The sequence below is a fragment of the Neoarthrinium moseri genome, assembly GCF_022829205.1.
Source record: "Neoarthrinium moseri strain CBS 164.80 chromosome Unknown scaffold41_Wmoseri_CBS_16480, whole genome shotgun sequence".
Lineage (NCBI taxonomy): Eukaryota > Fungi > Ascomycota > Sordariomycetes > Amphisphaeriales > Apiosporaceae > Neoarthrinium > Neoarthrinium moseri.
In genome coordinates, this window is record NW_026055155.1 from 31,740 (window position 1) to 58,362 (window position 26,623).

General features: G+C 53.1%; 7 protein-coding genes across 7 annotated transcripts; 4 read left to right on the forward strand and 3 right to left on the reverse strand.

Moving 5' to 3' along the window:
• Nucleotides 1-1,512: 1,512 nt before the first annotated feature.
• JN550_009182 (uncharacterized protein) lies at nt 1,513-4,298 on the reverse strand (the record flags this gene model as incomplete). Its single annotated transcript, XM_049321226.1, has 8 exons — nt 1,513-1,694; nt 1,752-2,077; nt 2,140-2,646; nt 2,708-3,012; nt 3,087-3,214; nt 3,285-3,438; nt 3,515-3,832; nt 4,074-4,298. 8 exons carry the CDS (start codon nt 4,296-4,298, stop codon nt 1,513-1,515), a joined length of 2,145 nt encoding a protein of 714 aa, XP_049168758.1.
• A 361-nt stretch (nt 4,299-4,659) lies between these two features.
• JN550_009183 (uncharacterized protein) lies at nt 4,660-6,501 on the reverse strand (the record flags this gene model as incomplete). Its single annotated transcript, XM_049321228.1, has 2 exons — nt 4,660-6,366; nt 6,418-6,501. 2 exons carry the CDS (start codon nt 6,499-6,501, stop codon nt 4,660-4,662), a joined length of 1,791 nt encoding a protein of 596 aa, XP_049168759.1.
• A 1,026-nt stretch (nt 6,502-7,527) lies between these two features.
• JN550_009184 (uncharacterized protein) lies at nt 7,528-9,360 on the forward strand (the record flags this gene model as incomplete). The annotated part of the gene is made up of 2 exons (XM_049321229.1): nt 7,528-7,980; nt 8,044-9,360. 2 exons carry the CDS (start codon nt 7,528-7,530, stop codon nt 9,358-9,360), a joined length of 1,770 nt encoding a protein of 589 aa, XP_049168760.1.
• A 1,135-nt stretch (nt 9,361-10,495) lies between these two features.
• Nucleotides 10,496-12,514, forward strand: JN550_009185 (uncharacterized protein; the record flags this gene model as incomplete). The annotated part of the gene is made up of 7 exons (XM_049321230.1): nt 10,496-10,506; nt 10,596-10,740; nt 10,827-10,848; nt 10,943-11,028; nt 11,087-11,129; nt 11,191-11,745; nt 11,820-12,514. The coding sequence occupies 7 exons, from the start codon at nt 10,496-10,498 to the stop codon at nt 12,512-12,514; spliced, it is 1,557 nt and encodes a 518-aa protein (XP_049168761.1).
• Nucleotides 12,515-13,215: 701 nt separating this feature from the next.
• On the reverse strand, nt 13,216-14,735 carry JN550_009186 (uncharacterized protein; the record flags this gene model as incomplete). The annotated part of the gene is made up of 2 exons (XM_049321231.1): nt 13,216-13,603; nt 14,071-14,735. 2 exons carry the CDS (start codon nt 14,733-14,735, stop codon nt 13,216-13,218), a joined length of 1,053 nt encoding a protein of 350 aa, XP_049168762.1.
• A 1,214-nt stretch (nt 14,736-15,949) lies between these two features.
• JN550_009187 (uncharacterized protein) lies at nt 15,950-19,078 on the forward strand (the record flags this gene model as incomplete). Its single annotated transcript, XM_049321232.1, has 1 exon — nt 15,950-19,078. One exon carries the CDS (start codon nt 15,950-15,952, stop codon nt 19,076-19,078), a length of 3,129 nt encoding a protein of 1,042 aa, XP_049168763.1.
• A 496-nt stretch (nt 19,079-19,574) lies between these two features.
• On the forward strand, nt 19,575-21,032 carry JN550_009188 (uncharacterized protein; the record flags this gene model as incomplete). Its single annotated transcript, XM_049321233.1, has 5 exons — nt 19,575-19,785; nt 19,854-19,892; nt 19,948-20,061; nt 20,168-20,372; nt 20,435-21,032. The coding sequence occupies 5 exons, from the start codon at nt 19,575-19,577 to the stop codon at nt 21,030-21,032; spliced, it is 1,167 nt and encodes a 388-aa protein (XP_049168764.1).
• Between the last annotated feature and the right edge of the window lie 5,591 nt (nt 21,033-26,623).

Below are 26,623 nucleotides of genomic sequence, written 5' to 3' on the forward strand. Positions count from 1 at the left end.
TAGCTTGGTCGCACAAGCGCTCAGTTCCTAGACTGAGACCATGCTGTGCGGTATGGATCAACGTCTTAGAGATTTTAGCTTGATATTTTGTCTTGTTTTAACTGGAGTACCCTAGCACATCATTGTAGAGGTACTTGTTGTCACGTAAACATCAAAGACCCTGGAGAGTCCCCACTATGGGAATACGCGAGCCAACATCGAGGCGCACATTGCTCCTTCACATAAGAGTTTGACGCAAATGAGGCCCATGCTTTGGATGCAAACGTCAAATTGAAGGTTATTTGGACCCTGGTGGCACTAATTCTCTTCTCATGTGATTCCGTGGTTCGTATTCGTGTCGACGTTCTTTCCTACGAGACTCCTTTAGCAGCGTTGTTCCAGGAACTTGATCATTAAGCTGACAGTTAATACCTGTGACATTCACTACCAACCTGAATGTTAGCTACCCACTCATCTGAAAGGATGGTATCAATGCCCAGTCCGATGTTCGCAATGTTGGACCTGTCGTCTGCAATTTTCCAACGCCCGGCTTGAGTGGAAACCATTGCGCAATTACAGAAACCAACCTTCATTTTTCTTTGTTCACTGCCATTTAAAAATGAAGCTTGGGTAGAGGAAGGTAGCACTTGTTTCCTCACTTTCATATCATCAGATCTTCCATCGTTTTGAAGACTATTGTGCCACTATGCCGTGTACTCTGCAAGATCGGAAGACATTACTACGCAAACTCACCGAAAAGGGATCATCTTTCGACGTGCCACGTAGCAAAAAAAATAAAGCGATCTACGAATGCAGCGACGGAACTTGCATTTTTTTCGTGGAGCACACACAGGCTACGGATGATCATGTGAAAATCCACTTCAAAGATGTTGGCCCCACTCTTCTTCGTGAACTCGCACCGCTAGCAGTTAAAACGAAGTACAACTTTGAGGGTGTCAACTATTGGATTGTTGACTTCGACTCTACTCCACCGGATACGCCCAATGGCAATTAGGACGACGAACAAACTACACATAGCAACAATCACAACAACAGACCATACATTCATGGTTGTTCCTGCTCGGTTCAGACAAGAGATACTCAGGTTGGCAGATTTTGGAGTTGGACTTGGAGGATGGCATTATGCTTGGCGTTGTTCATGAGGAAATTCCTCGGCTGCAGACCTCGATTTCCCCTCGCAGCCGACCATTCTTTTGGTTTTGGTTTGTCTCCCATTAAATAGGACTCCAGTAATAAGCCCTATGTTCAGTCGCTACCGAGTTACTCTACATCCCGTTGGGAGATCGAAATTGTTCCATTGCAGTCCACGGTGACCAGGTACTGAGGTATGAATTTTGAAAGGGATGTGTGTCCCAGAGCCGCCACGAGTAGACCAGGCAAGAGCTTCTTCGTCACTGAACTTCGTTTTACTACCAACATATAGACACCGGGTGATCATGAGTCACGAGCCGGTTATCCAACGATTCTCCTCTCATCATTTTCTCAAAAGCGTTCCAAGGGAGATAATCTTACTCAAGCCTTTGTCTCATCCTCGGCTCGCTTTTGTTGCTGGGTGATGCGGTCTGCCTGTTCCCTCTGTGCTTCTTCGGTACCCTCGACCAGATCCTCGATCTTTGTAGATGCAAACTTGCGAGCAGGAATCTTGTTCTCGAACAGAATATCTATCTCAGCGAACGTCCGCCCCTTGGTTTCAGCTTCGTATTGCCGTTAGCCTGACCATAGCGTGAATGCAAGAATTTGTGATCACTCACGAAGTCGGAAAAAAATATAGGTTGTGAACACAGCGTTGATCCCAGCCCAAAGAAAAGCAGCCTTGGGACCTAGGTTCCATTCGTTTGGGTTCAGCTGTCTGTAGGAAACCACGTTGACGAACGCGATGTTGATGGCGTTGTATGCGTTGCGCCCCAGGATGATGGACTTGGCTCGCAGTCGGCTGGATGGGAGCTCGGAGACGATCGTGTAAACGACAGGGCCAACAGAGAAATTGGAGACGGCGGACAGGAGAACTACCATGCTCCCAGCGGCCCATATTTCTGCTGTAGATGGCGAGCTTGGGATACCCAGGAAGCCAGTGATCCTGCGCCGCCATTGGTGTTTCGTTCTGAGCAGTATTAAAAGGGCAGGGGGATTGAAACTCACATGAGCAGCATAAACATTACGCACATACCGCCTAACATTAGAGACTTCCTGCCGACTTTCTCGAGGATGAACCAACTGCTGATGGTGCCCACAGCACCCAGGGCATTCTGGCCCCAGCCAAGCTTGAAGGAGTCGAGATCGCTGATACCGGCCTGCTGGAAGAAGAAGGCGCTAAGGCCGCCGACCGCGCTGCCGGACATGGTCTGCGAAATCCAGGTCATGCAGACGATCTCGGTGCGGCGGAGCTCGATGCCCCGGAAGCAGTCCCGGTATGTGGTCCCCTTGGACACCTGCTTCTCCATCTCGTCCGTGTAAATCATCAGCGCCATTGTGGCGTCGAGGTCCCGCTGGCTGAAGCCCGAGGTCCGCGCCAGCCGCTTCAGAGATCGTTCGGCCTGCTTCTTGCGCCCTTTGCGGATGCACCACCAGGGCGACTCCGGCGCCAGGAGGCACCCGATGCCCAGGGGAATGGGCCATGCCCATTGTAGCGCGAAGGGGATCTTGTAACTATGCGGCATGTGAGTCCTGTATTCTTGAAGGTTTCGATAGGGGAGGAAACCATGCGTACCCCCAATCGTCAGTTCTGTGTTCTAAACCGACCAGGACACCACTGGAAATAAATCCTCCGATGATCCAGCAGAGGTTGACGAAGATCGTCAGATAGTGCCTCAGCGCTAAGGGGCACACCTCGGCCGCATAGGCCACCGTCATCGTCTGGAACACACCCCACGCGATACCCTGGAAGAACTCGCCGACGAGAAACACTGTCAGGGATGATGCAAAGAAGGGGAAGAAGATGAAGCCCGTGATAGCCACCAGTGCAGACAGGATAGTATAGCGGTAGCCATAGCGTTCCGATACCCAGCCCGCTATCTGCAGATAATTGGTTCAGTAATAGCCCATGACTCCATTGCCGTGGTTAGTTCTTGGCTCAATATTTAACTTACTTGAAGCCCAATGATCTCGCCAACGTTTATCGCCCCTGATATCCCGTTTTGCCAATCTGAGGGGATCGTAATTTTCCCCGAGGGACCGAGGGTGCCAAACTTGTCTCTGAAAGCAGGGTATGCGGTATCTGTGATGGGGATATTCGAATCAATCAGATGCACCTTGTCTATCATATCGTACTCAGTTTGGCCACTTACACGAGCCTATGATTGAGGTGTCGTAGCCCTCCATAATCAGGCAAGCAGACAAGATCATACTCCACGCAATGGCCTTTGGGTACGTCTTGAACGCCGTCGAGAGCTTCATACCCTTCTCTCTCTCATTGGCCTCATTGGCCTCGCTCACGAGCGTCTATCTCAACAATCAGCCATTTCATTCTTATAATGGCAGTTGGGTCTGGGAAGCAGTGTGAGAAAATCCAGCTTACCATGAAGTCGTCGACGTTGGCCGCGATCTTGCTCGCAATCGCGGCGTCGACATGGGTATACTGGCCCTGCCTGTTCGCCCTGTCATCGTGTTTCCCCAGGTCGGCCTTCTCACTCGCTGTAGTTGTCTGGCGGGCCAGACCTTGGGGCTCAATGTCCTTCTCACCAGTGCGGCTCGCCGCCGCATCCTCGCTACTGGCCATAACTGACTGGCTAGCCTGCCGCTTCTTGGGTCGGGTCGACTTGAACTCGGTGGCACAACAGTAATCAATTCTATTGAAGACGAGGGTGGTGCTCAACAAAGAAGCCCGCTCCAAACCCTAATTCAAGGGGCTACTGTTTTCTCCCTCATGAAATTGTATGTGAGAGAGTATCAATGACTGACCCATGAGAGTCGGCCGCCTGGAGATGACTGTCATATGACCGATAAGCCAACGTGTTTGCTGCCCGCAGTTGCTGGCTACTGCCACTTACACAGCACATAGCATGCTGTGACCCCGAAACGCTGCGTGATAGAGCTCCGCAAGGGGCAGTGATTGGCAGGCTAATATGCAGACACACCTTCGATGCTGGGCCCCCCTTGACAATGCGGGGTATGAGCATGTACCGGACGCCATCAGCCACTCCCGCGAGCCCTCGAAGGCAAAGGCGTTGAGCCCTTCCCGAACAAGGCAGGTGGATGGGCGGTATGGTTTGGGACAGGACACGAGTGAGCATGTTGTCGTGGAGTGAGGGTCGGGCTTGTCGGGGGTTGCCATCAAATGCCCCCGGCCCGGCATTGTACATTGTAAGCTGCTCGCCCAATGGACAGTTGACACTGGATTCAGCGAGCCACCTTGAAGCTACAGTATAGAAAGCACGTCAGAGACACGTTGATTGTTGCGAGGAACCAAGTGTTTGGATTTCCACCCCACGCGTGTTGACACTCCAAGACAGCAAGGGAGGGTATAAAACGGTACAGCAAGGAAAATCGGACAAGACTCTCACATGAAAGAAAGATCTAAGAAACCCAGAGGCCAAACAATTGTGTCGCACTCCGGGAATGGTGTAGTTTGGATGAAGTCATTTTGTACATTCCCTAAGCCTAGTATAACACAATCAAACCCAAGCCGACGCCAGAGCGCCAGGCAGCCTATGCAGTCTTACACTAGAACTTGTACTTCTTCCGCTCGTCTCGCTTCTCCTCATCGCGCTTGAGCCTCTTCCGGCTCTCATTCGCGATCATCTCGTCGAGGCCTTCTTCCCGCCTCCACTGAGCTCCGGGACCTTCTTCGCGTCTTCCCTCTTCGTACCTCCTCCGGACCTCATCCTTATCGATGCCGTCGCCGCTCATCAGGGCGTCCGGGTCCAGGGCAACATCAACGTCGCCCGGCTTCTTTCGCTTCTGGCCGCGGTCATCATCCTGGCCCAGCACGCGCATGTCGCCGTGGCCGCCTGCCTTGCTGAGGTCATAAGTCCGGTCACTGCCGAAGAAACCTTCCGCCCGTGCTTGGCGCTCTGGAATAACTGTGTAGGCCGAGCGAGGGTGTGTGCTTTCCTCTGTCTCGTAGCCGCGGCGGCTCTTTCGAAGATCCATCTCGCCGGCGATGGACTCGGTTTGCGTGCCATATTCTGTTGGTACACTGCTCGCCATACCGCCGGGTGTCTCCATGCCGGACGGCGTCTGCAAGCCTGCACCATCCTCTTCTTCGTCTTCATCTTCGTCCTCATCCTCGTCCTCCTCTTCTTCTGATTCCTCTTCTGGTGGCTGAAGCTCGCCCCACAGTGTGCGTTCGACAGGCTCTCCGGGAGCAGGCGCAGCCTGCGAAGGCTGCATGATTCCGAAGATATCACCGCCGAAGAGAGGACGATTGTACTCATCAACGGGAGGCTTGCCCCAACAACCTGGGTTGAATCCCCATTGCGCGCCCGGTGGGATAGGGGCGTTAAGGCCGGGTATACGGAGGGAAGGGTATGAGGGAGGAGGTCCGAATCGTTGTTGGTGGATGAGCCATGGCGGAGGAGCTCCCGGGGGGATACTCAGCGAGTCCTTGAGAGTATCACTCATCTCGCCAGGCCTCAAATGTCTCAGGTCTGTCTCGTACTCCTTGCCTTCGTAGTAAACCTCACCGAACCGTGTAAGTGTAGGCTTCTCCTGGAATCTGAAGAAAGCATCATAGAGCTTCTGGTAGTCGATGTCAAGCTTTCCCAGCTTGCCCTGGACCCTCTCGCGCTGCTTCTGCTTGAGACTTTGTTCTGCTTGCTTCTCCAGGACGGCATCCCTCATCTCGGTGATACCCGTGTCCGCAATGAACTTAGGGAGCTTGAAGGCCGACTTTTCGATACCTCGCTTCGACGAAAGGTATTCGCGCTTCAGGTTCCAATGCGCCGGCACGGGCACCACGTTCCGCTGAGCCTTGATCTGGACCAGTAACCGCGGGTCTGAAGACGAGGTATCGTGCCATTCGACGACTTCGGGCTTTCTGACCAGCGCCTTCAGCTCGGCGACCGAGAGCTTGTTCAGCATCTTCTTCTTTTTCTTGGAGAGCTTTGGGGGGCCCGTCTCCTCCGACTCGTCGGGAATGTCATCGTCATCGTCGAAGAAGACCTCGCCCTGGTTGCCGGCGTTGGCCTCCTTTGCGATATCATCCTCTTCGGTTGATGCGCCGAACTTGGCGAAGATGTGCTTGTACATAGCAAAGGCAGGGTCGTCATTGTCGAAGTCGATCTCGACGGGGCCGTCGGGTTCGGCCTTTGCGGGTAGGGAAGCATCCTTCTTGACCTCGAGGCCATCGGTCGCGCCCTCATCGGCGAGCTTCTCAGACGCGTCGGCGCCCGTGTCGGCTTCTGAGTTGTCGCCGTTCTGCGCCGGCTCCTGTGGGCTGTTAGCGACCTTGTGGTGGATGCGAGGTTGGCGACAACGTACCTCTGGCTTCGCCTTCTGCTCTGCCTTTTCTGCCTTCTTCTTCGCCCGCCGCCTCTGATTCTTGCTCATCTGTGGTGCCGCCATGTCGCAGGTAGAGGCAAACCCGATGGTTGCGATGCTCACAGGTCTTCGATGTGGCAAGGCTGACGGACACACAGGATGCTGGTCGAGTCGCGACTGGCAGAAAAGTTGAGGTCTGGCAGCCTTGGAACTTTTGGGTGTGGCTGAAGCTTTGCGCGGGTTGGCTGGGCGGGCGTGGCTGGGCGGCCTACCACAGTACCACAGTGGGTGCTGGCTAGGCTACTTCCAGCGCTGGAAATAGGACACCCAGTTGCACACCCAGCTGCAGGTTTAGAACTTGACGCCAATCCTTCTAGAACGTCTTTCCAGGACGTAGTAGTGGTTTTACTGAGGTAATAAGAAACTCCATTCTATCAATTGCAACCCACCTCGGGACATTGCCTGGATCTGCCATGAACAGAGATGCTCGATCAAATGACAAACCCGTGAAAGGCTCTTCTAGATAACTGATGGCAATATTTCCATGTGTCCTATGCAAGCATCGTCTGGTCGACCTTGTGACGGCGCCGCGTGCCCGGCAGCCACCTGCATGGGGCGCAAAGCTGTGTCCCGGAGTCCTGGCCGCTGACCAATTAATGCAAGACGCTGGGGGGGTTCGCATTGAATCGCGCGCCAGCGGTTAAGATGTTGCTTGAGTTGCGTAGCAGGGGTTGGACACGCGGCAGTGCGAGACCACCGCTGCAGCTTGGTTGCTTGGATGTACTCCGTAGTTAGCATCTCCAGAATTTGTCGGCTCTAACTCGTATCAACTAACGCACATGCAATCTACCGACGACGTCGACTGACTGCGCTACTTTGCGACATCATCGCTTGCTCCCTTGAGATCCAAACCCCGTCGGTCGCACGATACCCACCATCGCACCACGACACACTATCTCACCCGAACCGTCATCAGTCCGCAAGAGACCTACAGCAATGATCCAGTGAAAGCCAAAAGTCAGCTTGGTCTCCTTCTCCCTGGCCTGCCCCCTTGCATTGCTTCTCTGAAGTCCGTCGCTCGCTACATCCCACCCCAAAGTCCGAGTCGCCATGCCGCACTCGACAAACTCCGGCTCCTACTCGCGGGAGCCGTCCGTGTCGCGCGGCACCAACAAGTCCGGCGCCGACAGGGACCGGGACAGAGAAAGCGACTCGGGGCTCGAGAAGTTCCCCGACCACATCGATGCGCCCATGTTCGCCAACAATGGCTGGCGCGAGTCGAGCCCGGCCCGTGGCTACGCCAATGGCACCAACGCAGGAGCCCTGCCGTCGACGGACCGCTGGCAGCCCAGGAGAGACAGTCTCCAGGCGAGGGGTGTAAGATGGGGACAGATGGGATCTTCGGTCAACCCCTCCCGCGCACAGGGACACGCACACTCGCATTCGCGGCAGAAGAGCATCACCGAGGCATTTCGAACCATAAGAGGACGAAACGGCAGCGTCAGCCAGAACGCGCACGAGATCGCGGACGCTCTCAAGGCCCCGCTGTCTTGGCAGCTTGTTGTATGTGGTCCTATATCACCTTGCTCGTCGGACTGTACATGCTGACCGATCCGCGCTTCCCAGACCCTGTGTGTCATGTGGTATACCTCGTCTGCCTTGACCAACACCTCGTCCAAGTCGATCCTGAACGCGTTTGACAAGCCCGCCACGCTGACGCTGATACAATTCTTCCTGGTGGCGTTCTACTGCATAACGTCCTCATGGCTCGCCTCGATCTTCCCCAAGCTGCGAACGTCGATACCCGCCTTGAAGAATCCGATCCGCCAGCCTTCGCGCGACGTCATAAGAACCACGCTTCCGCTGGCGGCTTTCCAGATTGGCGGCCATCTGTTGAGCGCTTCGGCCACCTCCAAGATTCCCGTGTCACTAGTACACACGGTCAAGGGGCTGTCCCCACTATTCACAGTCCTCGCCTACCGACTCATTTTCGACATACGATATCCCATGGCGACGTACTACTCGCTCATCCCGTTGACAATGGGAGTGATGCTAGCTTGTTCGGGGAAGCATTCGTTCGGGGGTGAGATGCTGGGTCTGCTATACGCCTTTCTGGCCACCATGTTGTTCGTGACCCAGAACATCATCTCCAAGAGGCTGTTCAACGAAGCAGCCAGGGCGGAGGCTGATGGCCATGCAGCCAAGTCCCGGAAGCTTGACAAGCTGAACCTGCTGTGCTACTCATCGGGCATGGCTTTCATACTTACAACGCCCATCTGGTTCTGGAGCGAGGGCATCGGCCTGCTCAGGGATTTCCTCAGCGATGGCGCGCTGGATCTGACGGGCAAGGCGAACAGCATGGACCACGGACGGCTATTTGTGGAGTTCCTCTTCAACGGAACGTTCCATTTTGGCCAGAACATCCTGGCATTTGTCCTCCTGTCGATGGTCTCGCCAGTCACGTACTCGGTTGCCTCGCTGATCAAGCGTGTGTTCGTGATCGTGGTTGCCATTATCTGGTTCCGCAATACAACGACCAAGGTCCAGGCCGTGGGCATTGCGCTGACCTTTGTCGGCCTGTACCTGTATGATCGCTCGAGCGAGAGCAACAAGGCGGACCGGCGTGCCCGCATGCTCAGCCAGAGCCATGTCACCAATCAACCGCTGTTGCCTCTCAACACGCAGGGGGCATTTACGGCAAGCCAGAATGCACCGGTCTTTGAGAGTCCTGCGGCTGTGTCCGCAGGGCCGAACGCGCACGCGTATACGAATGGCCATGCAGCACTTGCCAACGGCGGCGGCGACGATTCTAAGAAGAACGACGACAGCGGGCCGGGGCGGCAAAGGGGCAGCAGCAACGCGTCCTGGCTGCCGCCGGGCACGAGGCAGGAAGACACCTGGCGGTTTCAGGATAGGATACAACGGCCCCAACGTGTCAACTAGATGTTTGGAGCACGCGGACTGGTTATGAACACATGAACGATGCAATTTATAGAGAGACGGGAACACGATGCTTCGATGACGAAGCGATGTACTTTTTTTGACCAAGCGTCCTCTGTTTTGTGACGTGACACATAGAATATTTCTGGGGGGGACGCCCCCAGTCGAGGACCGCACCACCAAGACGGTATAAAGCGAATTGGAGTTCTAGGGTTTTTGGCCTTGGTCTTGGTCTTGGGCTTGATCTCGGTGGGGGGTTTTTTTTTGATCTGGTATCATGTACTGTAGGAGTAGTATCTTGCATCTGCCCGATGGATACCATGTCCTGTTGTAATTGGGATATTTTGCATATACAGGGGGTGTTTGAATACCTTGCATGGAAGCTGAGAACCATGGAGTATCAAGCTTGAAAACTTGTAGCCAGTTGATGGTATGTGTACGAGTTATGTGAGAGAGAGCCAGTCCATGTGAGTGAAAATGGGTCACATCGGAATAGGTTGCGCATGCCAACGGTGGGAGGGGGAGTACCCGGAATGTCCGTTACATGGTCGGATCTCACAAGCTTGGCTGGCTCGTTGGTTGCCCAGCCCAGGTCCGTAGACACCTCGTTACTTACATGCAGACGACATGAGCTTTTTCTCACGGGCCTGCCTATACGGTATCCATTCCATTGACCTGTCTGCATTTTTGCCCCATGGAGACCCCATCTTCTAACTACAGTACTAGGTGATTATTCTCTGGCGCCCCCCTGCTGCTCCGTCGTCATCCGCACTCGGTGACAGCTGGGGAGGTCAGAAGTTGCCGGTACGCGGTAGGGGACCGAGCGAGGGTGGGAAGAGGGAAGAGGGAGAGAGGGAGAAAAAACCATCGCAGACCCACTCAACCATTTCCCATGCAGCAACCCAGACCCAGAGATGATGGGACCCGCTCTGGCCATGTTTACCCGAAGACAATTTCGATTGGCTCCCGTCACGTGAGCTGAGCTTGGGCCAACCCGGAGCTTCTCGGCAAGGAGGAAAGAGACTTGCCCAGCTTGATTGAGGTTTTTGTCGTGGACCTCACCTCTTCAAGTTTTCACTCCCCATAATCCATCACCACCTTCCACCCCATCCTCAATCGCTGCTTGTCATCTCTCAAGATGTTCAAGAGGTACGTAGAAGCCCCCCGATCGACTTTTTTCGATGGCCTCCCGCCCCCTTGCTGCCAATTGAGCTGACCCGAGCCCTCCCAACCGACAGCGGCATTTCCTCCTTCTCCCGAGCCGCCGCTCGCTCGCCCTTCGTCGCGGGCTCGCGCCGCGTCGCCAGGCCCTCGGCCTTCAGATACCCCGTCAGCAGCCGGTTTGCCAGCACACAGGGTGTCGGCGATGGCAAGGTTTACCAGGTGAGTCCGCATCCCATCCCGACGCCTGCTGCCCGCCTCCCCGCGCCTCGCACCCGACCCGAGCTGACACGTCTTGAACTCTCCAGGTTATCGGTGCCGTCGTAGATGGTCAGTTGGCATCAGCCTCGCCCCCTCCAACGCTCAACGCCGCGGAGAGAGGCACGTCGAGAAGCAAGAAACCGCTACTGACACCCCGTTCCAGTCAAGTTCGATACTGCCAAGCTGCCCCCTATCCTGAACGCCCTGAACGTCGAGAACAACGGCCAGAAGCTCGTCCTTGAGGTCTCAGTAAGTTGACAGCTCGGCCTCCAAACGCGCACGCGACGCTCTGCTAACCGCCACACAGCAACATCTGGGTGAAAATGTCGTCCGTTGCATTGCCATGGACGGTAAATAATCCCCCGACCCTGCGAAATTTTTGGGGCGCGACGCTAAACATGACATCAACAGGTACTGAGGGTCTTACCCGTGGCCAGAAGGCTGCCGACACTGGTGCCCCCATCACCATCCCCGTCGGTCCCGCCACCCTCGGCCGTATCCTGAACGTCACCGGTGACCCGATCGATGAGCGTGGACCCGTCAAGACCGACAAGTACCTGCCCATCCACGCCGACCCCCCGGAGTTCGTCGAGCAGTCCACCACTGCCGAGATTCTGGTTACTGGTATCAAGGTCGTCGACCTGCTCGCCCCCTACGCCCGTGGTGGTAAGATTGGTCTGTTCGGTGGTGCCGGTGTCGGAAAGACCGTCTTCATTCAGGAGCTTATCAACAACATCGCCAAGGCCCACGGTGGTTACTCCGTCTTCACTGGTGTCGGTGAGCGTACCCGTGAGGGTAACGATCTGTACCACGAGATGCAGGAGACTTCCGTCATTCAGCTTGATGGCGAGTCCAAGGTCGCCCTGGTCTTCGGTCAGATGAACGAGCCCCCGGGAGCCCGTGCCCGTGTCGCTCTTACTGGTCTGACCATTGCCGAGTACTTCCGTGATGCTGAGGGTCAGGATGGTATGTCTACTCTCCCCTTGATTCCAATGTTGATCCCTCTCGAGCACCAGAAAAAGGAACCTAACATCTTCCAGTGCTTCTCTTCATCGACAACATCTTCCGTTTCACTCAGGCCGGTTCCGAGGTGTCTGCCCTGCTGGGTCGTATCCCCTCTGCCGTCGGTTACCAGCCCACCCTCGCCATTGATATGGGTGGTATGCAGGAGCGTATTACCACCACCCAGAAGGGTTCCATTACCTCCGTCCAGGCCGTCTACGTCCCTGCTGACGATTTGACTGATCCTGCCCCTGCCACCACCTTCGCTCACTTGGACGCCACCACTGTCTTGTCCCGTGGTATCTCCGAGTTGGGTATCTACCCCGCTGTCGACCCTCTCGACTCCAAGTCCCGTATGCTCGACCCCCGTATCGTCGGTCAGGAGCACTACGACACCGCTTCCCGCGTCCAGCAGATCCTCCAGGAGTACAAGTCCCTCCAGGATATCATTGCCATTCTGGGTATGGACGAGCTGTCGGAAGCCGACAAGCTTACCGTCGAGCGTGCCCGTAAGATCCAGCGTTTCCTGAGCCAGCCTTTCACTGTCGCCCAGGTCTTCACTGGTATCGAGGGTAAGCTGGTTGACCTGAAGGAGACCATTGCCTCCTTCAAGGCCATCCTGAGCGGTGAGGGTGACAGCCTTCCCGAGGGTGCTTTCTACATGGTTGGTGACTTTGCTTCCGCCAAGGAGAAGGGTGAGAAGATCATGGCCGAGCTCGAGAAGTCTTCGTAAAGCATTAGAAGGGTTCCGGCTGTTAAATAGAGAGCGTGGCTGCTGGGGATGCAAGGTTGGTGGCCTGTGTATATCTAGAAAAGGAGAACAGTGCGGTTGAGGAGTTGTTCCCTAGCTCAATCGATTCCTTTTGTTTGCTGTATACCACGAATCCACCATAATTTACCCTTGACTTGATGATTCGATCTGTATTATTATGCTACTAACCCTACGCAACCGAAAAGCGAAGCTGCCGTTGATGTCATTCACGTCCGGAATATTAACCCCAGCTGTAGATCGGCCTCGCCAGGGCACGATGTCCACCGACGTACTTGATGATTTCATGAGAGGTACAAGTGAGCATGGCCCGGAAGTATCCGAAGCTCGACACTCGTTCTATGTACTATCTGCGTTACAAATAAAGGAAACGACTGAAGGCAAGTAAGCTTGTTTCCTTCGAGAGCCGAGCACGCCAGGCCTATGTTGTAGGCTTTCGGCTCGGAAGTATTGCCTGAGTGAAGAGTGCCGTGGTAGGCTCCGATGGCTGGACAACGCAATCATTTTGATGGGAGCATATGTTCTTGTAGTTCGGTACCCTGCGTTCCCAGTGCCTGAGACCTGTATGGCTGCCTACGTTGCGCCGCAAACCTCTGCTCGGCTACCGCTTAGTTCCCTAGAGGAGTCGGTTCTCCGGCTTGCATATCGGTTTGTCAAGTATTATTTCATGTCTCCTTATTTGGAACACTTGACGATGTCCTCGGGGGAGCCTTGGGCCTGGAGGCAGGGCACTTTATCCTCGTGGCCGTCTCGGAGAAAAAGGCATGGCTTCCGCTTGGCGACAGGTGCGAGAAGGACATCTCCTTCCAGACCAGGCTGTGCTGGTCATTGCGTGCGCACTGCCACGAGATGTGCGCATCCTTGATGAAAGAGTTCACGAACGCCTGTTCAGTAGCCGACCCGATGACGCGAGAGAGGTTTCGGTAAGTCTGCCGGTTTGAAAGCAGCTCGTATGTGGGCCCCGAGGTGAGGACGTCGCTGAGGATCTTGGTCCATATCTCGATTGGTAGGCGCGTGTTTGTGTCGCCATGTGCTTGGGCTACTTGCTGCACGCTGGGGATCGGTTAGTGAAAATCACGGGAGACGAGCAATGACGGCGAGAGAGAGATGGAGGCGAGAAGCGCGTGGGGTTTATTTTCCTGATGTAGAGAGTTAGATATTATTTTATCTTGTTTACTCATCGCATGGCGCTTTGCGATGATGTCGAGAAGTAGAGAAGAAAACGTGGCCAACGTCAAGGACAAGAAAAAAGTTGTAGGGACAAAAGACATGGCAGGAGTGTCATGAGTTGCAAACGGAGCATTCTGGTTTTCAGCGTTATTTATTGAGGGCCACGGATGCTCTTTCCTTGCTTTAACGAAATATAATCTCTTCAATCTATGGTCCGAAGAGCCCATTCTCAATCCACCAAATCCTTACTCACGTCGTCTTTTAGAAACCAAGCCGCGCAAAACCAGTGTCAACCCCCACCATATTTGCGTGGATCAATCATGATGGCCACAAGCTTTCCCAAGTCGTACGAGACCTCGAGGTTCTCCCTATCAATTGTTGCGCCGGCAATGGATAGAGGGTCTCCAGGGTTCCAATCCCAAGGTTCCTCCATGAGGATCAGGTCGTAGTAGGGGTGGTCCGCGATATCGCGGCAGAACTCAAACCTGATAGGCCATATTGGCCTGTTGCATATGGAATCGTTGACACTGGCCGGCCGGCGTGAAGCATGCTTTGCCCTGGTGGCATTCTCGCTGAAGATCACACGCTGTCGGTCTGTCGATATCCGGTCGAAGGCCAAGACTTTGCGGATGAACCATGGTCTACAGCCCCCCTGACAGTAATTCGCTGGGGATTCTAGACACTGGTAGAGCCTGCCTGGGGATTCGTTCTCCCCCAGATACCAGTTGATGTACATATTCCTCAAGAAGCGGGCCGCGAACGCCTGCTCGATGATGGTTTTGAATGTGCGAGAGACTCTGCGGTAGTCTCTCCACATGGCCACTGTCTCACTGCTGCAAAATGAATTGTCGGACAGGCTCTGGCTGAGTATCTGGATCCAGAGTTCCTGAGGCAGCTGTAGCACCCTCTGTCGTGCCGCCTGCTGGGAGCATCGTCGTGCTTCAATGACGCGCTGAGCGACCGCAGCTACTGCAAGAAGCATACAAATGGACGCCAAACCTAGGTGAACCCACATCTTGCTTGGTCGATGTGCTTCGTGGGACGGGGTTTCGCGGTTCGGATGTTTGTAGGATGTTGTTCCGGTGTTGAAATAGGCTGCATTGAGGATCTTTAGAAGTAACCTACTAGCCGGAAGCTCTGCAATAGTTTTGAGTTGGCCTGTTTGAGTTACAAAGTTGCTGATTGTCACATACGCAATGTTCTTTCCCGTAGATTAAGTATTGGCGCATCAGACAATCAGCTCCCACATTCTATGGTAGTTACTACTTCCACGGGAGAAATTGATAGTCCCTGGCTTGGTCTTCTGTGTGATAAAATCACAACAAATAATCCGCGGTTGGCTTGGTGATAAATCGATTCCACCGGGCCTAGAATACACTGCGGTCGTCAGAACTTGACTGTACAAGTGATTGACTTCGATGATCTCAGTTATCCAACCACTGTTAGGCGTATGCCGGAAAACCGAAGATAGGAATCACAATGTACGCGACATTCAAGTGAACATGTGGGTATAGTGACATTCACTACCTTTGTAATCATGAAATGACTGGCGAAGACTGACTGTTTCTACGGCCGCCGGGACCACCGATGTAGTTGGATCCCCTAAAGCAGTCACGGGCTCATACTCATCATTTTTGCTGCGCGTCATCTACCACTGGGAGTTGTTGATATGTGCAACTGAAAATTGGGAGCCTAGACGTTTATTACTGTAACGAGATTACACTTCAATCACCTGGGGGTATTGAGAGTCAAGATATTGTACGATGGCTTCTCATGATGGCAAACAGACCTAGAAATTCCTCGAAACAGAGAAACAGGTCTGAGGCTGCTTACCGGGCGGCGCTTCTTTCTGCTACCGAAATTTAAGACGTCGTCAGGTCGCCGGTTTCAATAAGAATCTCCTCTCTTCTTCTTTTAGAAAGTACAATAACTGGGAAGCATGAAACACAATATTCATTAGCCATTAGGGGCTCTTTGTAATAAATACATCTCAAGTGACTCATTTAATCATCGTTTCCACATTGGTAAATCGGTTCCTTCGCATCTCGGGGGTCTCTATAGCAATGTGGTGTAGTCTCGGTGTATGGATGGTAATCGTGGTGAGACGCTCGGACCAGGCTGAGGCGAGCTCGGGAAAGCTCGAAAACCGGGACTTCGAAATATTTTGCGAGTAAGCGGCCTCAGTAAAGGCAAGCATTCGCCCGCTCTTTTCGAGCGCCAATTCTTCGAATGTATGCTCCCTGGACACGTGCCTTTCGCGCGGCGGTACCTCACGCACCGAGAACCCGTGTAGCGACGCGTCCGGGCCGACACTTCCACGTCTCGACCGCGGCCAGAGCAGCAGTTGCCGACAACAGCCCCGACGACCCGCCCAAGGATGGCAACGACAAGCCTGGCGGCGACGGTCGCGAGCCTGGCGACCGCGAGGATGCCAAAGACGAGAATCTGTTCGGCGAGAAGGCCTTGAGCGAGGCCGAACAGTCGCGAGGACGCCAGCGACGCTCCAACGGCGCTTCGTCAAGAACTCGCAACGTGAAGAGCCGCGCTCCGGAGGAGCTACCGCCTGTTCAGCTACCAGAAGACTTTCAGAAAACCAACGTTTACCAGCATGATGATCTGGCAGTGGCTGATGCCGTGTTGCGGCAAATACTGTTCCCTCGTTCTGTGCCGGCTCTATCGGCCTTATACACCGATCAGATCGAGAGGATGCTAGATGTGGTCCGTATCAGACACCTGTCCGGACGAGGGGCCACATACCTGAGCATATACAACGCGCTTGCTTACGACAAATCCGACATTGACAGGCTGTTGGTGGACTTGCGGTCGGATGATCTCGATCATTTCTGCTTCCAATCGGCTGTCACAGTCAACGCCGCCGCGGATAGCGTATTGCACCTAGCACCGCGTGCGATTTTCGGTAACTCCGATGCAAAGGAGGTAATGGCGAAGCTATTTAAGCACCGGGACGAGGTTCGATGTCAATCTCGTTCTTATGATTTAGCGAAGTATAAGGAGATGGAACATTACCTATTAATGAAGATTTCGATATCCTTGGACTCTAAGAAATCCGTTGCATCGGCCCTGCGGAACATTTTCCGCTCGAAACTGCCCTTCCGGCAACCCCTAGGAATACTACATCACGATCTGGCAGTCGAGGCTGCAGCTTCGATAAGGGCCGACTTCGCAATAAACCCGCCTCAACACATCAAACCCGGCGATCTGAAACGTCCCATAACGATCCTCAACTTTGACTACTATTCTGGATCCTGGTGGCCAAAGTTAGTTGTCAAAAACCTGGGGAGCGAGCTTGGAGCCAACGTTATCCATATTACGGCCCAGGACATTGCTGAAATCGTTGGATCATATCTTGGCCAGGATACCACCCACGCTCCCGGGCCCATCTCTTTGCTAGGGTACAAGGCAGCTGAAAATACTGGCCGGCTGCACGGTGCGACTGCAGACGCTTCTGAGTCTCCATTTGGCGCACAAATGCCCTTCTCGATCGTTTTGCCCAACGAGAAGCCGAGGAAAGAGGCCAAGAAGAAAATGACGATCATGGATTACATTCTGCCACAGCCAAACCGAGGCAAGTCGGACGAGATGTGGGTCGACCTGAAGATGAACGCTGTGTTGGAGGAGATCATCCATGCAGCGGACTCCAACTGTAGTGAACAGCGGCCTCTGATCATCCACATCCACGATATCAACGCAATCAACATGGACGACGAATGTGGCTCTGCCCTTTTGGGTAGATTGCGTAAAGCAATAGACAATCTATGGGTCGAGGGGCGAAAAATCGTCCTCGTGGGGACTTGCGCGAGTCTTAATGCACCTGCACATTATTCGTCCGCTCTCAAAGAGCTCGAGAGTAATGAACGAGTCATAACATTTCACGAGTACGACCCATCGAATGAGCCATATCCCACGATCGCGAAAAGGGACAAGAATAGCGCTAACCTGGCCAAACACTTCCAAAAGCGCATCGCAGGAGTTCAAAAGGATGAGTACCTTGATGAGAACGCGAGAAACATTAAGAGTATGCTGAAAACATTGTTGGGAATCAGCCATGACTCTCGAGACCCTCGGGTTGACTTGAAATTCCATGCGATGGACGAAAAATACCAATTTGAGTCATTATCTGAGTCCATTCTACCAGTGACTGAAGTATATCGCATAGTCAAGACCATGATAGGGTTTCCAAGGCAGCAATCTGATCATTTCGACCAAGGCGTTCTGCAGGAAGCTCTTCACCTCATAAAGCACGTGGATGCTGCCAAGGATCGTATCGCCAAGACCAAAGACACGCCATCAAATGAGGTCAAGCGGAACGTCATGGGCGGGAATGGCCCTCCAGGCGGCAATCTTGCAGACTATGAGGAGCGCTTCAAGTCAGCGCTGGTCAACCCTGAGAATATTAGGACTACGTTTGGCGACGTTCATGTGCCTCGCGAGACTATTGACTCGATCAAAATGCTCACTCAATTGTCACTTCTGCGACCTGAAGCCTTTGCATACGGTGTATTAGCTACGGACAGAATTCCTGGTTGCCTGCTCTATGGGCCACCTGGAACGGGCAAGACATTACTTGCCAAGGCGGTTGCCAAGGAGAGTGGTGCCAACATGGTAGAGGTCTCAGGCGCCAGCATCAACCAAATGTACGTGGGCGAGAGTGAGAAGAACATTCGTGGTCTATTCAGTTTGGCCAAGAAAAAGGAGCCTCTCGTCATCTTCATTGACGAGGCAGATGCGCTGCTCGGCGCCAGAGGCCGGCGCAATGACGGCGGCGGTCGACGGGATGTCATCAACCAGTTCCTCCGCGAATGGGATGGCATGGACACTTCCAAAGCCTTCATCATGGTAGCCACAAATCGCCCTTTCGACCTCGACGAGGCTGTCTTGCGCCGGCTTCCGAGAAAGCTTCTGGTTGACCTCCCGCTTGAAGAGGATCGCGCTGCGATTCTCAAGATTCACCTGAAAGGCGAGGCACTCGATGATACCGTATCCATTGAGAAGATGGCGAAGGACACGCCCCTCTACTCTGGTTCCGATCTGAAGAACGTGTGTGTAGCTGCCGCAATGGCCGCCGTCAAGGAGGAGCTGGAGGCGTCCGAGAAGCACACCGGGCCAAAGCCTTACGTCTGGCCGGAGAAGCGGATCCTGAACCACCGCCATTTCGAAAAGGCCCTGGCTGAGATCCCTGCCAGCGTTAACGAGGACATGGCTACCCTCAGTGCCATCAAGAAGTTCGATGAGCGGTACGGAGAGAAGAAGGCAAGACGCAAGCGTCGTGGCATGGGTTTCGAGGTCGTACCAGAGGCCACCGACTCTCACGAGGCGAGGGTCAGAGGGGACAGGTAGATGACGTGTACATAGCTGCTGTATCACCAATTTGCTTCTGTACACTAGACTGGTTTACATCTGTACATTATGCATGGCGCGCTGTTGTGCAAAGCGCACTTCAAAAGGCATGCCCGGGCACGCCCGGTTTCAGGGCACAGGAGGAGGGAAGCGTTGGTTTGCATAGAAATAGGGTGTTAAGGTGCCATTGCAGCCTTGCCATAGAAACAGGGCGGAAGGTGGCGTCCAATGACAAGCTGTTCTACCGATACCCATCATCGACTTCTTCCACCCTATGTGTGATGTACCTTTTGTTATGGGACTTCAGGCCCGTTCTGCTCATCTCTCGCGCAAAGACAAAGTCTCCCTGTCCCCCACTGTCAGAGGACCCGACAGCTTCGCAGCCGTTACGCTCGACACACGCATCGGAACACAGCACTTCAACCAATCACCACTCACAGCCCCCTCTACCCAATCACCAACAGTTACAACCCCTTAACAGGATCTACTTCCAACCATGTCCGATTTTGTCTCCGACTTTGACTTCTCTGCCTTCTTGGCCGCCGATGAAACCACCTTCGACGTCAACTGGCAGCCTCCGATTGGTGACGACTTCGACTTCTCGGCTTTACTTGCCCTTGGCGATGGAACCCTTGACCCCAGCCTGCCTCTCCAGCCCATGCTTCCCTGGGGCGAGGCAACCGACTTTCCCACCCTGTTGCCTGCAGGTGACTTGGATCTCGGCCAATCGTGAGGATTTTTTTTTTTAGCAGTTGCTAACAAAAAGGGTGTTAAGGGACTGCGTGGGATCGCCGCATGCAATCCAGGGAGCCCAGTAAGTTTTGAAACACGCAAGTAGTGTAAGGATGTGCTGACATACACTAGGCCAGCCGAAGCTGAAGTCGCTATTTCTCAACCTGCCAATGAGCTGGTGGACAATGAAGCGACTGTAACCGAAAACATACAGCGTGGCAGGATGATTGCGATTGAGCAGTGCCAGAAGTGTGAGAAGGAGTTTCATAATTACCATGAGATCTATTCTCATGCAAAAGAATCTGGGCACTATCACAAATTTTGTCCTGAGTGCTCTGAGGGGTTTTATTTCTCCAGTCAACTCGAGTGGCATGCGGTCGAAACGGGCCATAGAGCCTTTCCTTGCAATGTTCTCGGCTGTCGTCAAGCGTTCATCCGGGAAAGTCACCTGCAGGGCCATGCAAGCCATGCTCACGTCCCTGACCACTATCAAGTCGAAGCAAACCATCCAAATGAGTGTGCCGAATGCGGCAAAATCTATCCCACTCGTTTTCAATTGCAGGTACATTCCATCGAAATGCAACACAGGCCTTTCCAGTGTGCCTGCGGTGTTAAATTCTCCAGGCTAGATGTGCTTCACCGTCATATCGATTCATACGCCAATGCCATGCCGAAGTTCCCTTGTTCTTTCTGCAAGCTCCATCGTGGAAGGCACGGTTTTCGCCGCCGGGATCACCTGGTTCAACACCTTCGTGGCTACCACCAATTTGACTCAGAGGAGATCAATCAAGCAGTTCCTGCTGCCAGGAGCCCTACCACAAATTGGGTGCACCCAGTTTGCCCACACAGCGGATGCGAGCACCATCGAGGCGAATCGTTTTATGAACTATCTCAACAGGAGCAAATTCAACAGAGGCCATTTGGCAAGCGCTCGGAGTTGACGAAACATTTGAAGGATGATCATGGTGAAACCCCATTCCCGTGTGACGTTCCCGGATGCGACAAGATCGGTGCCAAGGGCTATGTTCGAGAAAAAGACTGCATGAAGCACCGAGTCGCCAAACATCCGGATGCCGGCCCGTATGTCCCTGCGGCACGAATCTCACGAATTAAGTGCAATATTCCCGGTTGTGGAAAGACATTCAAGTCCTCGCAGTCGCTTGGAAGTCACAGATCCTGGGTTCACTACGGGTACAGAAAGGAGATTGATCCGTTCGTCTGACAGAAAGTTGTTAAAAGGTGGAAACAATTCACTTTTATTATATTTGCAACTTCTATATCAAACTCATGCCCTACTGCACAACATCATAAGCCTTTGCTGGATATAAAGTGGCACCTTTCTCGCCTTGAAAACAAACTTATATGGTTCAAGCGGAATTTAAAGTTGCAATGATGTAATTTGGGTAGACTTTTACTTGTCTTACTATAGTTCACATATAAGGAATACACAAGGACATCGTGGGCTTATCCGGCATTGTTAAATTTATATGCATGATGTTTTCATTACATCGCGATACCTGCCAGTAGTGACATCTCAGCTTTGTTACATTATCTAGTATTATATATGCTTCCGTGAATTGTTAGAGTGCAAGTGTTTCAAGCGAAGTGTTATCCCACAATCAGCTCTATCACGTTTATACGATATTGAATGCCCGCGTTTTCAACTTGCTTAAAAAGTGAGTTTTTGGCACATGTTGCAAAGAAGCACAGAAGGATGTGTGCACAATTTTCTATGCCCCAAACCTCGAGAAGTCCTCCAAATATTTCAACTTGACAAAAGTTCATCTTTCGCTATGCTGGTTAGAGTTGCACCTTTCTGATCCGAGTCTGGGTCTATTCGTAAATTCTGCCATAATACCATGTCCATGGCTAACCATGATCTGATATACATACCTCAGCGAGTATGGGCACCGTGATAGCCTCCAGTCAAATGCAGAAATTCTATCAAACAGTCTTCATTACCAAGTCAAAGCCCAATGACACAGCCACGAAAATTTCCATATCTGAATAAGTTATAGGAAAGCACTAACTCTCAAATAAGTGAACAGCCTATGTGGTCTGAAGCTCTGGTGCTGTTGACGTGGAAGATTTTATTTCTGATCATAAATCCCTAATCCATCGAAAACCCCACAAGAAGTCTATGCCTATTTCCAGATTACCAATATTGGAGCCACAGTGACTTATGATGATTCCGCGGCACCACCATGGTGCGTAATCGACGAGATGACATGACACGTACGTCATTGTGTATTCTTTCTCAATATGTCCGTATGGCTTCCCAAAGCCATTACAATGTTGCAAGGCTTAGATCTTGGTTCCACAACAGACAGCGTGCGCGGTACAAAGCTTGCGGCGCTTGGGTGCATTTAGTCACAATCATTATACAGCTTCAGTGCTGCATTGCAACAACGCCCCATCACGCAATTTCATGGTGGAAAAGCTGACTTCGACTTGTCCTGATCTGAAATCCAGGTAGACATCAATCATCCCATTCACAGTCCCGTCGTTATGGATCAGTTAGCTTTCTACTTCTGGTGCGCATGCGGCTTCACGGGCAGAACCTTGGGGTGGAGGCGACTTCACTCTTTACCCAGTGACTTGCTACAAAACGACCCAACAGCACATTTCGCATGCGTGTGCCATCAGCCCTGGACGTGTAGCTAAATGGATAGCAACGCATTATAGCCCCTTAAGGCTGCTACTTATATTACGTTATTACACGAGCGGGAATTGAGGGAAAATTTTAGATACTGCCCACAATACTGCACGCCCGGTAAGACATGTATAGATCCTTCACCTCACAAGAGAATGGGCACTCTGGGGCTTTCGACATTAAGTACAATTATTTGCATGTGTCTTCAATATGTAAATCTTCGATGGTGCTAAAAACCGAGGCGCCAATCGCCGGGCCTCCCCGTCTTTGAGTGAAGCTCCCTTTCGAACCTCTGTCGCCGAGAGTTCCCGGCCGCGGGGACTCCCATTCGTCCTCGTCATCCTCATTAGGGCGTAGGCGGAGTATCGTCATTCGCTTTGCTTGGTTGGGCATCCCGTGCTGCCTGCCGTTCAAGAGCGCCTGTCCTACATTGCCGCCGCTTGTCGGCAGCAATCGTTGCAGCGCCAATGCCGGCTCTCTACCGGCATCTTCGCGTCCTCCCGGATACAATCCTTGTGATATAGATAGGCATCGCATTCCTGCCATGGGTTAGCCAAAAAATGCGCACTTGACAAGAAAACTCGGGGACTTACTAAGTTTGAGCAGATCAGCTGGTTCGGGCCCGGGACCGGCTGACCACAAACCGTACATCCCGATCTCGAAGTCCGCGTATCTGGTTTTGATAAAGCTGCAATCGCTTCGGGCTCGTGCCGGGCCTGGATCCTGGCATTCCTCAGGATGGCCAATGCTTTCGTGATGGTGCTCTCCTTGAGTGTATCGCGTGCTTTCAAATACGCCAAATGTTTCATGACCTCGTTCATACGATTTTGCGACGATGCCAACCATAGCGCCTTCTCCTCTATGAAATCGAGGTAGATGCCCTGCAATTGTGGTGCAAGAGTTGCCTTGTGCGTCAGAGAAAATGCATCCCATTCCGATACATACTCCTTTTCATCTGGATGAACGTCGGTGTAATCCTTGATGATGTCCCGGTGTTTTTGCAACAGCCATGAGTTATCTACTTGAGGCTCATCAACGCGGGAATTCGGCTCAAGCAGGGCCTTGCTGATACGATCAAACATGGGTTGCTTGTTGTTGGGAATGATTTGTTTATTTTCTTTCGGCTTGGCGGACAAGGTACGTTTCTGAGTTGCGTCAACAATAGCTTCACGATATAGGAGGGAATTTACTCACGGTCGCCAATTTCGGACGCTGTCGCGGGGCCGGCTTTTCTGGGGTTACCTCAGCCGGAGAGTCTTCTTCATGATCATCCGGGCTAGGTGGTTCCAAGAAGTCCTGTGTTCTGTCGACTCGAGGCGTCTCTTGCCCATGCCGAGATATGGCAATTCGCCATCCACCTCTAGGTGTAAAGTCTATAGTGAATTTGAACTCATCATGGTCGCTGATGTGTGCCTTCAGCTGATCAAAGGACGAATGCGCTGCGAAACAGCGCAGACAAGACCAGTTATCAGTTGTTGATCGGCCGCTAACAGGGAGAATCCATGTAACTTGACCGAGCTCCGCCGCTTTTCCTGCATCCTTCCGCTTCTTTCTTTCTTTCAGCTCTTTGCCGCGTGCTTTATCGCTCAACAGCTTCAGATTGTAGCTCTGAGGCTTGTCCCTCATCCGGAGAGACCTGCTCGGAGTTACAGCTTCGCCATTGGGATCCTCGTCATCGTCCATAACACTAGGATCATCGTGATTCCCGTGTCCATTGACCAAGGTTTCGGTCCGGCCATTAACATGCCCGTTTGTAAGGGGCTCCAGAACACCATTGACGCGCGGCACTTTCAACTCCGAGGGCGTGCTTTCCGCCGAAAGCTGCCCCGCACTGATTGCCGTGGTGATGCTTGACCACCGCAAATCCGTATCCATCATCAAATCCGTGGGGACATCGTCGCCTGTGGTTTTCCTGAGCCTGACAGACGTTGACATTCGGGGTTTGACATATTTGTAGACGAATCGCGATGAAAGCACCCATTGTCGTGGCGAACTGGAGGAGGGCCTGTTGTAGTCCTCACCCTGCAGCAGGTCCAACGGTGGCCAGCGGGGATCTCCAGCAGACTCTAGTTCTGTCTGAATCAGATAGTCATCGGCCAGTCTGAAGCCTTGTCCGTCGTCGTGCTCAATGCAAACTTTGTCCGCGGCTATGTGGAACGGTTGTTGTAGATAGACCCTGGCCGTCCGGCAAACGCCGTCGGGGTCGCGAAAAACCTTGAGGTCGCACGTCTGGCTGTCGCAATAGAGGACCTTCATTTCCACCTTGGGCCTGAAGCGAAAGATGGTGAGTCTGCATCGCGCCCTGACGACGACATCAAGGTTGTCTTTCTTGACGGGAGAGCCATTTCCATTCAACAAGCCGTTTGCATCTCGGCTCAAGTGTTCCTCCCGGCCAATCCTGAGCACCTCAACCCTGAGAGCGCGATCGAAGCCCTCGGACGGGTCACGAAAAAGAGGACCAACTGCAGCCACAGCGCCGGGGTCCAGTGAGTCCTCAGTGATGCGGCGACGTTTGGTAGCTCTGTGGGTGTGGTCAGCTGAAACGGGCCTGTCGCCGTTGGTTGCTGACAGGCCCTCGACCACGGAGTGTACGCTCTTGGCCACGGAGTGCGCACTTTCCGTCGCACTTTTCCACATTCGATGGAGAAACGGTGATTCGCGTTTGTACGGGGTTGATGCCGACATATCTGAGGGAATACATGAGTGCAGATCGCCACACCACTGCGGCTCCCTGCTCGGAGGTGATGAGCGTGAGTAAACAGGCCAGCCAAGAGAGAGCGCCGACCCAATGAACGCAAGCAAGAGAGTCTCAACAATGATACATGGTCCTAGTATACAGGCGCGATGACGGAGATGCAGAGAAGTGCGCAGGCAGCGGAAAACAAGGCGGCTTGCGGTGGATCAACAAGGCGCAGTAATAGGCAAGTCAGGCGAATAGTGAGATGAGACCGGGTGGATGAGATGTGATTTCCAGGGTGAGTGAGCTTTGGAAAGTCCAATGGCAGCGGATGAGAGGCGAGCAAGCGCGGAACACAGCCTGGGCCCGCGCGATTGAGCCCAGAGAGCGCAGTGGTGAATGCGACCAGAGGGCGGGTGAGGTATAGGAGTGTCAGGATGTGGGTGGACACATGTGATGCGTGGTGTCTTGTCGTGTGCGTGTGTGCAGCGAGGAAAGAAAGAGACGCGTACCGTGCCAAAGGGCCCATCCAGCAGACAGAGCGGACCAGGGTCGGGGGAGTGCATTGGCGGTGCCCCGTGCTGCCCAGTGCCCGTTCGAGAGCGCCAACCATGCGCCAATCAGAACTGCTCGACGTCCGAGTCACGTGGCAGCTGGCGCTGGACTATTTTTCTCGCTTTGAGTTGCCCTTGGGCTAAATATTAATAACACGACTCAAGCTTCACCATAACCACGTTGGGTCCGAGGCGTCCGGGGGGTAGTGCTTGCCCTCTTGAGTTCTCTTGTATGAGGCATCGGAAATTCAAAGAGTGTTGAACAAAACAAGTCCTTGGGATTGGTCCATAAAAGTTTCACATCCTGCAGAAGTAAGGCTCAATCTGAACAGTACCTATGTGGTCAAGACGAAAGTTCGGACGCGACTGCTCGAACTCATATATAGCCAACTGTCGCGTATACTCAAATTTGCGTATTGCAAACATGACAACACCGTGCTTTGCAATTGATAGCTTGTGATGGTTTTTCCTGATGCAGAAGTGCCGGGTGCCTGCTGTATGGGACTGCATTCCCACCCCCTAACCCCTAACCCCCCCAAGGTCTTTCCGATCGCAGTTGATTTGAACACCCGTGTTGGAAAGTTGATTCTACCATTCCGGCCCTTACACGAGCCCTCTTCGTTCCACTGACCAGCCATGTTCCACTCGGATATTTCAGGATGTTGTTGCACCACTTTCCAACGACTTGTCCCGTTATTGGCTCGTGCTGGGCATAACTACCCGCGCTAGTGGCACACACGACTGGCCTATGTTTCCCGTTGTCTCTACCAGTACAGATTGGGCGTCCGTGCCTTGGGCGCCAAGGTGCTCTGCTTCACTCACTTCCCCGTACCCTCCAGCTGATTTATCCAGAGCTTTCTCAACTCGCACATGAGAACGCAGCACGCCACATAAACACACACCTTGACCTACTGAGCTCCTACCTTCAT